A 17,445-nucleotide genomic window follows, 5' to 3' on the forward strand; every position below is an offset into this window, starting at 1 on the left:
TAACTCTGCATTGAAAGGGGGCACACTATACTTTGATTACTGAAGGCGCCTTTCACACTTTTGTGACCTCAAAGTCATGCAATTTTTTGCCGCGTTTTTTTTGCCGCAAAGCAATGCCTATTATATTTTTTCTGTTTGCGCCCCCCCAAAAAAAATTTTGAGCACCAGCCTCCACTGGAGTAGAGAGTACTAGAGCAGAGCTTCAGCCTGGAATGGGGGTCAGAAGGAAGACAGGAAGAGGGAGAGTGGAAGCGGGGCCGAGTCACTGCACAATGGGCCTCTGGTTTGGACTTGCCCCCTGGGCTGAAAGTTGCCAGTCTTCCCCTGCTTTTAGCCTTAGAATATGATAGGATAGACAAGTCTTTCTCAACCTTTTTAACATGGAGGAACCCTTTAAATAATGTTCTAGGCTCAGGGAATCCCTGCTAAACATTACTATTTAAAAAGCTTACAGTACATTAGTGTGATGGTCATTTAGAAGAATGCTCCTTACATTTATGGCCATTGAGAAATCTTTCCCCTCTTACAGATAGCTAAAAAGATCCTTGTTGATATCAGTTTCTCATCTAAGAGACAGAAGTTGCTCATTGCTCGAGGAGCCCCAAGTAACCTCTGGAGAAACCCTAGGATTCCACCCTGGTTGACGTATAACAAACTACCAGAGAAACGGGACTTTGTATATATCTCCTTAGTTGTAATACCAACAGACAATATAATAGTATAGAAAATCTTCAATGAGTAACAAATATTTTAAAAAATCTATCAAAATCCATATGCACACGTTAACCATCCAAAGTTTTTATTCATATGGCCTTGAGATCCCCTTTAAAGGGTTGTTGCGTTTTGCGGGAAAACCAGCTTGCTCAGGACCTCGGATCTTATTGCAAGGATACTGAGATTGTATTCATAGGTAAGTGTTGATATATGGCTGCAGGGCCCGTGGGGAGAAGCCAAAACCCAAAAACGCTCCACATCCAAGAAGTTTGTATATATATCTTCCATATAGCAGCTAACTTCCTTAACCAAAATATGATTTGCACCGAGAAAAAAACATTGTTTAACCACTTTACCCCCGCTCACATTGCTGCTACTGCGGCAATGTGGCTCGTTATCGTCCAGCGATGTAGACCTACGTCGCTGGACTCCTCACTCTGTGGGTGGCGCTCACGTGCCGCTGGAGGCTCGCTCCCGCTGTATTCAGTCACAGCGGGAGAGGGGGCCAGGGGAGGAGCTCTTCCCCGATCGTCGGGGAATCGAGTCTGGAGATCCGCCCGCTTGTCTAAACAAAGCGGCCGGATCTCCTAAGTGACAAACAGTGACAGATTGCAGGATTCAGCACAGCTGAACATGCGATCTGTCCCTGTGTCACTCAGTCACCTCCCCCCACACATGTCAGTAAGTCCAAGGCATACATTAACCCCTCCCTCTCCAATAAAATTAACCCCTTCCCTGCCAGTGTAATTTTTACAGTAACAGTGCATATGTATAGCACTGATTACTGCAGTAATGTCACTGGTACCCCCAAAAGTGTCAAAAATGTCAGTCAAGGGTCCGTTCTGTCCGCCGCAATGTCGCAGTACCGCAAAAAAATCGCAGATCGCCGCCATTACGCGGTAAAAAAAAAAAACAACAAAAATGACAAAAATCTTTTCCCTTTGTTAGTAAACGCGATAACTTTTGCGCAAACCAATCAAAATACGCTTATTGCGATTTTTTTTACAAAAAATATGTAGCAGAAAACAAATTGGCCTAAGATGATAAAAAATGAGATTTTTACATTTTTTTGGGGGGGAATTTCATATAAAAAAAATGTGAAAAATATTGTTATTTTTTCAAAATTGTCGCTCTTTTTTTGTTTATAGCGCAAAAAGTAAAAATCGCACAGGTGATCAAATACCACCAAAAGAAAGCTCTGTTTGTGGGGTAAAAAAGGACATAAATTTAATTTGGGTACAGCATTGCATGACCGCGCAATTGTCCGTTAAAGTAACGCAGTGCCGAATCGCAAAATATGGCCTAGTCAGGAATGGGGTAAAACCTTCCGGTCATAAAGCGGTTAAAAATACGCTCATTGAGAATTTTTTTGTCAAAGACATGTAGCTAAATACATTTTGGCCTAAATATATGACAAAAATTGAACATATTGGATATTTTTTAACTGTCAAAGTAGAAAAATATTGTTATTTTTTCAAAATTGTCGCTTTTTTTAGTTAATATCGCAAAAAATGAAAATCGCACAGGTGATCAAATACCACCAAAAGAAAGCTCTGTTTGTGGGAAAAAAGGACGTAAATTTCGTTTGGGTACGGCGTTGCACGACCGCGCAATTGTCAGTTAAAGCCGCACAGTGCCGAATCGCAAAAAGTGGCCTGGACGTAAGACAGCAAAATCCTCCGGTGGTAAAGTGGTTAGACTGCGCAGTCGGGGGTCTAAAATGCTGCTCTGGGAATTCAAAAAATGCCCCACCAAAAAGCCCAGCATGTGTTTCAAGATGGCCGGCCTCCGTATGCAACGAGGGCACGCCATATTGAACACATGCTGGGCTTTTTGGTGGGGCATTTTTTGAATTCCCAGAGCAGCATTTTAGACCCCCGACTGCACAGCCTAAACAATTTATTTTTCTGGGTGCAAATTAATCTTTGATATATACAGTTAGCTGCTATAGATATATATTCTCTTGCCTTATTTTTTTTGCACGTTGACTTTTTTTTTTTTATACATGTTTTATTGGCAGTCTCTAAACTCTTACCGGGAATTTAAAAGAAAGTGAGAATTTCAGGCCTTTTTTTTTTTTTATTTTGCCAACTTGATCCCAATCAAAGAATTTTTTTTTCACTTCCTGCCCTGTAGACACCACAGGAACTGAGGGAAAAATTTTATTAAGAGAGGTAAATCCCCTTCTAGCCAGTGGTCACTTAAACAAATATCCTTAACCACTTAAGCCCCGGAGGATTTGGCTGCTCAAAGACCAGGGCCTATTTTGCGATTCGGCACTGCGTGACTTTAACTGACAATTGCGCGGTGGTGCGATGCTGTACCTAAATTAAATTGACGTTCTTTTTTCCCCCACAAACAGAGCTTTCTTTTGGTGGTATTTGATCCCCTGTGCGATTTTTACTTTTTACGCTATAAACAAAAAAAAGAGCGACAATTTTGAAAAAATAACAATATTTTTACATTTTTTTTTACGAAATTCCCCCCAAAAAAATGTAAAAATCAAAATTTTGTAATATTTTAGGCCAATTTGTTTTCTGCTACATATTTTTGGTAAAAAAAAAATCGCAATAAGCGTATTTTGATTGGTTTGCGCAAAAGTTATTGCGTTTACTAACTATGGGAAAGATTTATGTAATTTTTATTGTTTTTTTTTTAACTAGTAATGGCGGACAGATCGGACCCCTGACTGACATTTTTGACACTTTTGGGAGTACCGGTGACATTACTACAGTAATCAGTGCTATACATATGCACTGTTACTGTAAAAATGACACTGGCAGGGAAGGGGTTAACTTTATTAGTGATCAGTGGGTTAAATGTATTCCTAGGGGCGTGATTCTAACTGTGGGGGGGGGGGGGCGTGGTTTGTGATGTAACCACAGAGACATACGATCCTACATAGCAGGATCGTATGATCTCTGCAGTTACATCAGGGAGAATGACAGACGGCTTTGTTTCCATCAGCCGTCGGCCTTTCTCCCTCTCCAGCGGGAGATCGCGAGTGACCAGCGGACATCGGAGCCGCCGGTCACTTGCGCGGGGATGTCAGAGAACGAGCGGGGGCAGGAACGCATCTCCGGCGGCGCGCGCTCGCCCCCTAGAGGCTCCTGGGCGAGCGATGTAGCCCTACTTCGGTTTGCCCAGGAGAGCCAGACTGCCGCAGTAAATAGTCGTGCGGTGGTCGGCAAGTGGTTAATGAAAGATGTCCACTCTATTCCTGTCCTGGGGACAGCTAAAATGTTTAGATTTTAATTTACCTTTAGCCCCAGTGACAAATAGAGGGTGCAAGTGTGGACATTCTATCATTTTGATCTCTCCTCCTATCAACATGCTCATTGTTAGCACATGAGCACTGCAGCACAACTGGTTTGCTTCTTCTGCTGCTTCTCCTTCTTCCAGTCTGAGCTTTGCTGTACAGGGGATTGCAAGAGGCAGATACCAAGTCAAATTCAGGTACTTAGGCTTTTAAAATTTAAATCTATTTAATGATTTATTATTAAACACAGAGCTGCTTTGTTTGTATCATTCATATTTGCCTGGAAGTTAGCTTTCAGTGATGGCCACTTAAAATAAATGGTAATGTTCAGGTACTTTTAGTTTTAACCTACATTCACCTGCAGCGGAAAAACTTGAATTGTGACTTTTGGGTGCAGCTGTTTTTTCTTTTTTCTTTACATTCACATGCAAGAGAAGACTTGTTGTGGATGATGATTAAGAGAAAAGTGTTAGCAATCCAATTCGTAAACGCCGTATAGAAATGCTTCACTCATTCATCTTTAGTGAATCAAGCCAAACAATTCTAGTGGATATTATTGGATTCCAACGATGGCGGTCTTAGCTACCATGTGCCTTGAGCTTAACGATATTATTCTATATAGATCATGATGTATATAAATATTCCACATAAAGCACTTTAGCCCATGTTTCTGCCTATGGAATAATGTATTTATTAAAGCTCCGGGCACCTTTGGTGTTTAACCACTTAGGCTCCGGAAGATTTTACCCCCTTCCTGACCAGGGCCTATTTTGCGATTCGGGACTGCGTGACTTTAACGGACAATTGCGCGGTCGTGCGACACTGTACCTAAACAAATTTGACGTCCTTTTTTTCCCACAAATAGAGCTTTCTTTTGGTGGTATTTGATCACCTGTGCGATTTTTTGATCATGTGCTATAAACAAAAAAAAGCGTCAATTTTGCAAAAATAACAATATTTTTCACATTTTTTTATATGAAATTTCAAAAAAAAAAATGTAAAAATCAAAATTTTTTAACATTTTAGGCCAATTTGTTTTATGCTACATATGTTTGGTTAAAAAAAAAAAAAAAAAAAAAAAAAAAAAAAAATCGCAAAAAGCGTACTTTGATTGGTTTGCGCAAAAGTTATTGCGTTTACTAACAAAGGGAAAGATTTTTGTCATTTTTGTTGTTTTTTTTTAACGCGTAATGGCGGCGATCTGCGATTTTTTTTGCGGTACTGCGACATTGCGGCGGACAGATCGGACCCTTGACTGACATTTTTGACACTTTTGGGGTTACCAGTGACATTACTACAGTAATCAGTGCTATACATATGCACTGTTACTGTAAAATTACACTGGCAGTGAAGGGGTTAACTTTTTTGAGAGGGAGGGGTTATGTGTGTCCCTAGGGGCGTGATTCTAACTGTGATTGGCTGTGGCTTGAGGTGTAGGAACAGTGATCAACGGTCCTACATAGTAGAACCGTATGATCACTATTCTTACACAGGGGAGAATGACAGGCGGCTTGTTTACATTAGCCGCCTGCCTTTCTCCTGCTCTCTAACGGACGATCGCGAGTGACCGGCGGACATCGGGTCTGCCGGGCACACGCGCGGGGGGGGCCCGTGACCGCGCGGGAGCGCGCCTCCGGCGGCGCACGCTCGCTCCCTAGACCCTCACAGGCTAGCGACGTAGCCCTACGTTGCTTTGCCTGTGAGGGGCTGACTGCCGACGTAAATAGTCGTGCGGCAGTCGGCAAGCGGTTAAGGGTTTAGGTAATTGTTTACCACCAATGTCCTCAAAAATCCAACAAAGAGTGCTGGGTGGGATTATGGATCCCCATTGTACTTTTGGCAGTGCTGGTATCAGGATCTGGATCACCTGCTGTGCTTCCCAGAATGGAAGGTTGCAGTTCTGTTGTCTACCAACAGGTGTCTTCCAGCAGCCAGCAGATCCCAGTACAGTAATCAGTTTCCACCTGATGCTGGCTGCTGGGAGGGTATTTAGGTCTTCTCCTAGTAGCGCCTCCAGTGTTTTGCTGCTGCCAGATTCTGTTTGTCACGATCAGGGGTCAGGCTCGAATACCAGTAGCTATAACAGTGGAAGTTCACATAGGAATCCGCAGGATAGGAACACAGGCAGATGATGCAGGCTCACCTGAGGTGCGGAATCTAAGTACTAACCGGTGTTCATCAGAGCTCCTGTTGGTGGAGATGGATTTTGCTGCCTGTTAGCACCAGGTCAAGGTCCTCAGGATTGCCCCACCAGGAGATGAGCAAGCCAGGGTCCAATAGCAGATATAGCAGGTAGGGATCAAGCAGAGTCAAGGAATAGCCAAGTATTCCTTGTAGTTGTAGGTTGGTATTAAGCAGAACCGAAGTTGAGGAACAAGCCAAATGTCAATTACGAATGGTAGCGAAGATACGGATGACAGCAGGAGAGACAAGCGAGATATTTGCTGGGAAGGCACAATATTCTGGCAACCAGGAAGTGCAGAGACATGGCTTAAATCAGGAAGTTCATGGGAGAAGCAAAGGGTTCAAGGTTCAAGGCATCTAAGATTCATGGCAGGATCATTCAAGGATTTGTCCAACATTCCAGATGGCTCAGCAAGCAGAGTCATCCGCCAGACACAGCAGAGCTCCCAGGTTCAAGTCCGGGTCCTGACACTTTTTGCGATTGATCCTGATCTTACTCCTACTTACTTCACTTATTAAAATGCAAATCAATTTTTTTTAAATGCGTTTTTCTTAATTTTTTTGTTGTTATTCTGTCTCTCGCTGTTAAAATAAACCTACCATTAAACTTATAGACTGATAATTTCTTTGTCAGTGGGCATACATACAAAATCAGCAGGGGAACAAATGCTTTTTTCCCTTCACTGTATGATCAATTACATATCATTGATCCTTCCTAACTGGTTTGTGAACAGGGCAGGAAGGCACAGCAAAAAGAAGCTTGAGGGAGCCCTCTAGATAAGTAGAGGTTATCCTAACATTAAAGTGGACACCCGAACATCACACGATTGTTGGACCACGAACCTGTCTCCAAACTTTGCTCCTGAATTGTTATCTCCAATGGAGATAACAACATACATTCAACATACATTACATAGGCATGGTCCACAGTTATCACCACGAGGAAACCCACCCTAAGAAAGGCCTTGCAGTCAACTTTGGATTGCATGTAGACAGGAGGGGTTACAAAAGTATTTTTGTAAGTTTTAAAAAAGTCAGTTGTTTATGATAATTGATGGTTTATGACCAGGGCTTTTTTTCAGCGGGAACGCGGGGGAACGCAGTTCCGGCACCTCCAGAACTGAATGTATGTAATGGCGAGGGGTGCTGGGGTGTGCTGGAGGGTCTATTGATGCTGGCTAATAGGGAATCTATTGTTGCTGGAGGGGATCTATTTTTGCAGAGGATGGGTTTCTATTAATGCTGGGGAGGTCTTCTGTTGCTCATGGGGGATTTATTGTTGCTGGGGTGGGTCTTATGTTGCTGGTGGGTCAGTTGTTGCTGGGAGGGATTTATTGTTGAGGTAGGGGTCTATGTTGCTGGCTGCTGGAGGGTCTATTGATGCTGGCTACTGGGGAATCTAGTGTTGCTGGAGGATATCTATTAGCTGCTGGAGGGGATCTATTTGCGCAGAGGGTCTATTGTTGCTGGGGAAATCTGTTGTTGCTGGTGGGGTATCATGTTGCCGGGAATCAATCATTGCTTGAAGGGATCTAATGTTGAGGGATGGGTCTAATGCTGCTGGCTGCTGGAGAATCTATTGAGGCTGGATGTTGGAAGTCCATTGTTGCAGGGGTGGCTCTATTGTCGCTGGGGTGTCCATTGTCTCTAGATCTATTATATTGTCTTTCTTATTATCGTTAATGCTCTAAAAGGGGTGGTACTGGGAGGTGGGTAAGAGGTGAAACCTAGGAACAATGCTCGGAGGTGGGGTAGCGGACGGAGTCAAGGGGTGACTCAGAAGGGAGGAGTTCCTGCACCTATTGTCTGAGAAAAAAAGCCCTGTTTATGACTAAATGGCCCCCCATGTAGGGTATACAGTGGGTACGGAAAGTATTCAGACCCCCTTAAATGTTTCACTCTTTGTTATATTGCAGCCATTTGCTAAAATCATTTAAGTTCATTCTTCTTCCTCATGAATGTACACATAGCACCCCATACTGACAGAAAAACACAGAATTGTTGACATTGTTGCAGATTTATTAAAAAAGAAAAACTAAAATATTACACGGTCCTAAGTATTCAGACCCTTTGCTGTGACTCTCATATATATTTAACTCAGGTGCTTTCCATTTCTTCTGATCATCCTTGAGATGGTTCTACACCTTCATTTGAGTCCAGCTGTGTTTGATTATACTGATTGGACTTGATTAGGAAAGCCACACACCTGTCTATATAAGACCTTCCAGATCACAATGCATGTCAGAGCAAATGAGAATCATGAGGTCAAAGGAACTGCCTGAAGAGCTCAGAGACAGAATTGGGGCAAGACACAGATCTGGCCAAGGTTACAAAAATATTTCTGCTGCACTTAAGGTTCCTAAGAGCACAGTGGCCTCCATAATCCTCAAATGGAAGACGTTTGGGACGACCAGAACCCTTCCTAGAGCTGGCCGTCCGGCCAAACTGAGCTATCGGGGGAGAAGAGCCTTGGTGAGAGAGGTAAAGAAGAACCCAAAGATCACTGTGGCTGAGCTCCAGAGATGCAGTCAGGAGATGGGAGAAAGTTGTAGAAAGTCAACCATCACTGCAGCCCTCCACCAGTCGGGGCTTTATGGCAGAGTGGCCCGACGGAAGCCTCTCCTCAGTGTAAGACACATGAAAGCCCGCATGGAGCTTGCTAAGAAACACCTGAAGGACTCCAAGATGGTGAGAAATAAGATTCTCTGGTCTCATGAGACCAAAATAGAACTTTTTGGCCTTAATTCTAAGCGGTATGTGTGGAGAAAACCAGGCACTGCTCATCACCTGTCCAATACAGTCCCAACAGTGAAGCATGGTGGTGGCAGCATCATGCTGTGGGGGTGTTTTTCAGCTGCAGGGACAGGACGACTGGTTGCAATCGAGGGAAAGATGAATGCGGCCAAGTACAGGGATATCCTGGACAAAAACCTTCTCCAGAGTGCTCTGGACCTCAGACTGGGCCTAAGGTTTACCTTCCAACAAGACAATGACCCTAAGCACACAGCTAAAATAACGAAGGAGTGGCTTCACAACAACTCCGTGACTGTTCTTGAATGGCCCAGCCAGAGCCCTGACTTAAACCCAATTGAGCATCTCTGGAGAGACCTAAAAATGGCTGTCCACCAACGTTTACCATCCAACCTGACAGAACTGGAGAGGATCTGCAAGGAGGAATGGCAGAGGATCCCCAAATCCAGGTGTGAAAGACTTGTTGCATCTTTCCCAAAAAGACTCCTGGCTGTATTAGATCAAAAGGGGGCTTCTACTAAATACTGAGCAAAGGGTCTGAATACTTTGGACCATGTGATATTTCAGTTTTTCTTTTTTAATAAATCTGCAACAATGTCAACAATTCTGTGTTTTTCTGTCAGTATGGGGAGCTATGTGTACATTCATGAGGAAGAAGAATGAACTTAAATGATTTTAGCAAATGGCTGCAATATAACAAAGAGTGAAAAATTTAAGGGGGTCTGAATACTTTCCGTACCCACTGTACATCTACCATAAAACAAATATACTAATATTAATATTCTAAATGTCTTTTGTTTTTACTTTAGGAATCCAGAAAAAGTTCAGCCCGGAGCCCCTGGTAGTAACCTTATGCATGACGGTGTCGGCCCTCTGGAGCAATTCTGGCATTGTACATCTCTTAGTCGATAATAAGATCATTTCAGCAACAGGACAGATACAAGAAACCTTGTTCCCAGGCCTACTCGCCATCTGCTGTGCCTTTCTTATCATAGGATGTGTGGGAACACTCCGAAAAAAAGGACCCTTACCGCTACTGTCTTTTGCTCTTGGCCTTGCCAACATCCATGTCCTTGCCCTGTACAAGGACCCAAGCCTTGGTTCCTCGGGTATTGCTAGTAACTTCATGATAGTTACCGTGATTAGTGTTTATCTCGTGGCTGTCAGGTTTGCAAACATGAGAGCTGGAAAAAAACCTTTGCCGGTTGGAAAAAAAGTCAGTTTTTCGAACCATGTATCGAGGAACCACCTTGTGTTGGCAGGAGTTTTAGCCAATATAGTGTCCTCCAGCATCCTCTGTGGAAAACTTTTGGGGACAGCCACCATCTTCTTCAGTGGCCAAGCCAATTGGATGTTCACATCGGCAGCATACCAGGTAGCGGTGTCTGTTGCATCATTTTGGGCTAATGATACAATACACGCTACGTTCTTCACCTTGTTGGCCTTGCTAAGAATTTTAGAAGGATATTCCCTTATGAACCAGTCAAGTACATCAGGGGATCAGTTACTGCCTTCCTGCTACATGGTTGTGTTTGCCTTTCTTTTCTTGGCTTTATCTTTCATGATGTGCCTTCAAAATGTCTGCATTGGCTTATATACCCTCCTTTTTGCCATTTATTGTGCTACTTTAACTCTTCCCAGCGGCATAAACCACAATGCTCCACAGACGGTCAATCTGGTTATCTTCTTCGCTTCAACGCTCTATATGTGTCTTAGACTCTATCTATCAAAGACAGATTTTAAAATCCCAGAGGGTAAAGGGCTGGAGGGGATAATCAATTCTTGTTTTCAAGGTATGAAAGTCAAGCCAAGAATAGTTAGGCGCCATCCTTATTCTTCTACCTTAAATACTCGAGACGTAGATGTCATTGGCCATGGGTTTAACACCCTGGCCGCGTTTGCCATGACAGTACAAACACAGGGCACCTCTATACTGGTCATAGCAAGTGGAAGCATGGTGCACATAGCTGGTTTGATGTCCCTGTATACTGGAAAAGCGGCAGAGAGTAGCGCCTTTATTTTTTACGGAGTGCTGTGGGTAACATTGGGCCTTACAAAGTACTTAGCATCCCAAGTGCCAGTGAGAGCATTTCATATAGCCCTGGGAATTATTTGTTTTTTAGTTTTCAATGGATTTCTTACCATGTGCATGACTGCGCTGAGCAAAGCCTGGTTCCTAAATTCACTTCTACTGGAGGTTCTGCTTGTTTTCAGTTTACTGAACACCCTGGATATTGTGCCCAGTCAATGTGTGGTTGGTTTTAGCATATTGTTTGGTCTGGTGAGCTTTTACTGCTTTTTAGCTTCTCTCGTTAATGGAACTTTGGTGGCACCACATCTGCCATGGGGGGAGCCATTCCTAAAGCCCAGACTGTCTCAGGAGAGCTGTACCGTATGCCCGCTGTCTGCAAAGAAGGTCACATCGATTAAGAAAATAGCAGGTAAGTGAATGCGTTTTACAAAATGTTCCTCTGTGTGCGGAGACGGAGGTGTCAGATCCTCGCTCTCCTCTATGGGGGAATTGGATGAGAATGGACCGCCTGTCCGTTCTCATCTGATCCGATCCACTAGACGGATGGAAAATAGGGTTTCCATCCAGATTTGAAGGACAGGATCAGATCGGATGTCAGCAGACATGTCTCCGCTGACATCCGCTGCCCCATAGAGATGCATGGGGCATCCGTTCAGATCCGCCTGAAAAACTGACAGGCGGATCTGAACGGACCGTATGTGTGAAAGGGGCCTAACACGGACACTTTTTTTATAAACAAAGTCGTGTAATTGCCATGTCAGAACTAAAGAACCACTTTACCACCGGAGGATTTTCCTGCTTTACGTCCAGGCCACTTTTTGCAACTTGGCACTGTGCGACTTTAACTGACAATTGCACGGTCATGCAACGCCGTACCCAAACAAAATTTACGTCCTTTTTTTCCCACAAACAGAGCTTCCTTTTGGTGGTATTTGATCACCTCTGCGCTTTTCATTTTTTGCAATATTAATAAAAGAAGCGACAATTTTGAAAAAATAACAATATTTTTCTACTTTAACAGTTAAAAAATATCCAATATATTCAATTTTTGTCATATATTTAGGCCAAAATGTATTTAGCTACATGTCTTTGACAAAAAAAATTCTCAATGAGCGTATTTTTAACCGCTTTAAGACCGGAAGATTTTACCCCATTCCTGACAAGGCCATATTTTGTGATTCGGCACTGCACTATATTAACAGACAATTGCACGGTCGTGAGACATTGTACCCAAATTAAATTTGTGTCCTTTTTTTCCCTACAAATAGAGCTTTTTTTTGGTAGTATTTGATCACCTGTGCGATTTTTACTTTTTGCGCTATACACAAAAAAAGAGCAACAATTTTGAAAAAATAACAATATTTTTTATATGAAATTCCCCCCCCAAAAAAATGTAAAAATCTAAATTTTTTAACATTTTAGGCCAATTTGTTTTCTGCTACATAGGTTTGGTAAAAAAAAAAAATCGCAATAAGCGTATTTTGATTGGTTTGTGCAAAAGTTATCGCAGCTACTAACTACGGGAAATTTATGTCATTTTTATTGTTTTTTAACTAGTAATGGCAGCGATCTGCGATTTTTTTTTTGCGGGACTGCGACATTGCGGCAGACAGATCAGGCCCCTAACTGACATTTTTGACACTTTTGGGGGTACCAGTGACATTACTGCAGTAATCAGTGCTATACATATGCACTGTTACTATAATAATGACACTGGCAGGGAAGGGGTTAACTTTATTGGTGATCAAAGGGTTAAATGTATGCCTGGTGCTTACGAACGTGAGTGGGGGGAGGGGATTGAGTGACACAGGGACAGATCGCAGGTTCCCTGTCCCTGCCTGTCACAGAGGAGATCCGCCCGCTTTGTTTACACAAGCGGGCGGATTTCCTCACTCGATCCCCGACGATCGGGGAAGAGCGGCGGTGATCACCGCCTCTCCTCCCCTGGCCCAACTCCTGCTGTGTCTGAATACAGCGGGAGCGAGCCTCCGGTGGCGTGCGCGCGCCGCCCACAAGGGGAGGAGTCCAGCGACGTAGGTCTACATCGCTGGACGATAACGAGCCACTTTGCTGTAGTGCGCTCAATATGAGCGGTCGGCAAGTGGTTAATAAAGAAAGCTTTGCCAGTGATAGCCATGGTTGTATTTCTTTCTAGGTGCACTAAATGTATACTAAATGCATCTTAATTGTGTATCTAAATGTGAACCTGAAAAGAGATACTATTGTTATAAAAAAAAAAGAAAAAAAGAAAATATACATATATTTTCAAAATTTAAGGAAGCTTTTTTTTTCATCACTTCCGACTTCGTCACAGGGAGTCACATTCATTCCGATCGGGTTGAGGTCAGGACTCTGTGCAGGCCAGTCAAGTTCCTCCACCCCAAACTCGCTCATCCATGTCTTTATGGACCTTGCTTTGTGCACTGGTCCAAATCATTTGGTGGAGGGGGGATTATGGTGTGGGGTTATTTTTCAGGGGTTGGGCTTGGCCCTTTCGTTCCAGTGAAGAGCACCCCAAAGGCGTCAGCATACCAAGACATTTTGGACAATTTCATGCTCCCAACTTTGTGGGAACATTTTGGGGATGGCCCCTTCCTGTTCCAACATGACTGCACACCAGTGCACAAAGCAAGGTCCATAAAGACATGGATGAGCAAGTTTGGGGGGGAGGAACTTGACTGGCCTGCACAGAGTCCTGACCTCAACCTGACCCAAAGGGGCCATCTCAAAACTGTTCGCACGAGTTGAAATTGTCCAAAATGTCTTGGTATGCTGACGCCTTAGGGGTGCCCTTCACTTGAACTAATGGGCCCAGCCCGACCCATGAAAAACAACCCCACACCATAATCCCCCCTCCACCAAAAGACATGGATAAGCAAGTTTGGGGCAATTTAATGCCCCCAACTTTGTGGGAACAGTTTGGGGATGGCCCCTTCCTGTTCCAAAATGACTGCGCACCAGTGCACAAAGCAAGGCCCATAAAGACATGGATGAGTGAGTTTGGGGTGTAGGAACCTGATTGGCTTTCACAGAGTCATGACCTCAACCCGATAGAACACCTTTGGGATATATATACACATGTATGTAATATATATATATATATATATATATATATATATATATATATATATATATATATATATATATATTTATTTGATATAAGTATTTATACAGTTCTATCAAAAGATAGAAGACTGGTGTTTTTTATTATATATATATATCTTTTTTTTTTAATTATTATTTTTTAATTATTATTTAATTTTTTCAATTATTATTATTTAATAATTTATATTTTATTTTATATATATTATTATTATTATTATTATTTAAATGTTATGCCATGTACAGAGATAAAAAAAAAACTGAGATGCTTCTTTGGTCATCATAAGTTTTGATTTCTTTATTTTGCTCTATACCGTTTATACACATATTGATTTTCCAAGCTGACCCATGTCTATATCTGTGTTGCAGAACTCATGAAGACGGGGGGGATTTGCGTTATTCCTGTAGATCTAGGTTATGCCGTTGCATCGTCCTGTTATTTCTCAGACTCCGTGCAGAAGGTGTCTCAGTAAGTCCATTGTCTTTTCACCTAATGTCGTCATAGGTGACGCTGGTCTGGTAGATTGCCGTATTGCCTGACCTCATTCCAGCCATTTTCTTTGTCTTGGATTGAAATATACTTTATGTACTTAAATAACAATTGCATCAGAAAGTAAAAAAGATACTAGAAGTTAATGGGATCTGAACCATGGGATCAGTTTTCAATTACAATGAAAAATAAAATGTAATTTTTTTTTTTTTTTACCAGTTAACAAAAAAGAGAGTTGTAACCCGTACACACTACATAAAAAAATAAATAAAAAATAAATAAATAAAAAAAAAAACTAAAAAAAAAAAAAAACGTATTTTGGATTTTACATTCACCTGCGTCCACAGTGTATTTACATTGGTACTTTGACGTTAAATACCAGAGTTATGGTAGCAGATATCTGCCATAACCCCGGTATTTTTTTAAACGGCGGGTGGTCCGCTTTAACATAAAGGTGGTCCCAGTGGTGGATTTGCCGCGGGATCACCCTTATGGGCGGCGGGAGTGGTGCCCCCCTTCCTGCCGCTTCCTGGTAATTTTCCCTGCTTACCAGACCCATCGGTAGCGGGGAAAACGATCCGGTCCGCTCTCCTCTCAGGCCGGAAGTCGAGTGAGGGCAAAATGGCCCCCACTCCACTCTATGGCCTTGGAGGACCAGAGTGACGTCATACGTCGCTTCCTAGCAATGGTTTTAAAGAGCCCATTTTTTTTCAACATGAAAAAAAAACATACTTTTTTTTTGTATTTTTTTTAGTGTAGATGTGAGGTCTTTTTGACCCCAGATCTCACATTAAAGAGGTCCTGTCACGCTTAATTTATATATTTATTTTACAATGGATGGTTACATTCCTTGTAATAGGAATAAAAGTGAGCAAAAACATTTTTTTTTTTTTTAAAGGACAGTGTAAAAATAAAAAATAAAAGATAAAATAAATAAGAAAAAAATATATATTTAAGTGCTTCGTCCCCGTTAGCTCGCGTGCAGAAGCGAACGCATACGCAAGTCGCGCCCACATATGTAAACGGTGTTCAAACTACACATGTGAGGTATCGCCGCGATCGTTAGAACGAGAGCAATACTTTGAGCCCTAGACCTCCTCTGTAACTCTATAACTGGTAACCTGTAGACATTTTTAAAATGTCGCCTATGGGGTTTTTAGGTACCAACGTTTGTCGCCATTCCTCAAGCGTGTGCAATTTTGAAGCATGACATGTTGGGTATCTATTTACTCGGCGTAACATTATCTTTCACATTATAGAAGAAAATTGGGCTAAGTTTACTGCTTTCTTATTTTTAAATTTAAAAAAAAGAGTTTTTTTTAAAAAAAAAAAAAAATGTGTTTGTAAGACCGCTGCGCAAATACGGTGTGATAAAAAAATATTGCAATGATCTCCATTTTATTCTCTAGGGTCTCTGCTAAGGGTTCTAAGTAATTTTCTAGCAAAAAAAAAAAAAATGATTTTAAGTTGTAACCAACAAGTGTCAGAAAAAGGCCCGATCCAGAAGTGGTTAAAGTGAACAAGTCACTTTGACTTGTATGGGTAAAGTACAGGCTTCCTTCAGCTGTTGGAAAATTGTACATTTTTAAAGATGACTTTTATTGATTAAATATGTCTAGATAGATATCAATTGAGATTACAAATTTTAAAGTCGAAAGTTGGTTCCTGATGAACCAGACAAATTTCGAGCCATGGGTGGCCTGTCGGCTTGTTCATTCACTGTGCAGTGCAGCTGAGGCTGCAGGGAAATGGACCGGGAATCTCTGTTCTAGGTCCCTTTCCCTCAAAAGTGAAACACCAGGGGTCTTTTTAGACCCCTGATATTTCACCTAAGCCCATCCCCAAATTGTTCCCACAAAGTTGGGAGCATGAAATTGTCCAAAATGTCTTGGTATGCTGACACCTTAAGAGTTTCCTTCAATGGAACTAAGGGGTCAAGCCCAACCACTGAAAAACAACCCCCACACCATAATCCCCCCTCCACCAAATGATTTGGACCAGTGCACAAAGCAAGGTCTATAAAGACATGGATGAGCAAGTTTGGGGTGGAGGAATTTGACTGGCCTGCACAGAGTCATCAACCCGATAGAACACCTTTGGGATGCATTAGAGTGGAGACTGCGAGCCAGGCCTTCTCATCCAACATCAGTGCCTGACCTCACAAACGCGCTTCTGGAAGAATGGTGAAACATTCCCATAGACACACTGCTAAACCTTGTGGACAGCCTTCCCAGAGGAGTTGAAGCTGTTATAGCTGCAATGGGTGGGCCAACTCAATATTGAACCCTACGGACTAAGACTGGGATGCCATTAAAGTTCATGTGTGTGTAAAGGCAGGTGTCCCAATACTTTGGACAATATAGTTATTTATATATATATACACACACACACACACACACACACTGCTCAAAAAAATGAAAGGAACACTTTGAAAACACATCAGATCTCAATGGGTAAAAATCTCATGCTGGATATCTATACTGGTATGGACTGGGTAATGTGTTGGGATCTATACTGGTATGGACTGGGTAATGTGTTAGGATCTATACTGGTGTGGACTGGGTAATGTGTTAGGATCTATACTGGTATGGACTGGGTAATGTGTTAGGATCTATACTGGTATGGACTGGGTAATGTGTAAGGATCTATACTGGTATGGACTGGGTAATGTGTTAGGATCTATACTGGTATGGACTGGGTAATGTGTTAGGATCCATACTGTTATGGACTGGGTAATGTGTTAGGAGCTATACTGGTATGGACTGGGTAATGTGTTAGGATCTATACTGGTATGGACTGGGTAATGTGTTAGGATCCATACTGTTATGGACTGGGTAATGTGTTAGGATCTATACTGGTAAGGACTGGGTAATATGTTAGGATCTATACTGGTATGGACTGGATAATGTGTTA

General features: G+C 42.3%; 1 protein-coding gene across 1 annotated transcript in view; it reads left to right on the forward strand.

Annotated features, from left to right (window-relative positions):
- LOC309559671 (uncharacterized protein) overlaps positions 1 to 17,445 on the forward strand; it is an 81,598-nt gene that overhangs the window by 20,143 nt on the left and 44,010 nt on the right. The window contains exons 3-4 of the mRNA XM_082263053.1: positions 9,718 to 11,349; positions 14,412 to 14,511. Coding sequence (XP_082119179.1) covers positions 9,718 to 11,349; positions 14,412 to 14,511 — 1,732 coding nt within the window. The remainder of the gene's footprint in view (positions 1 to 9,717; positions 11,350 to 14,411; positions 14,512 to 17,445) is intronic.

This window comes from Pelophylax lessonae (assembly GCF_965119305.1).
Source record: "Pelophylax lessonae genome assembly, chromosome: 7".
NCBI classification, from domain to species: Eukaryota; Metazoa; Chordata; class Amphibia; order Anura; family Ranidae; genus Pelophylax; species Pelophylax lessonae.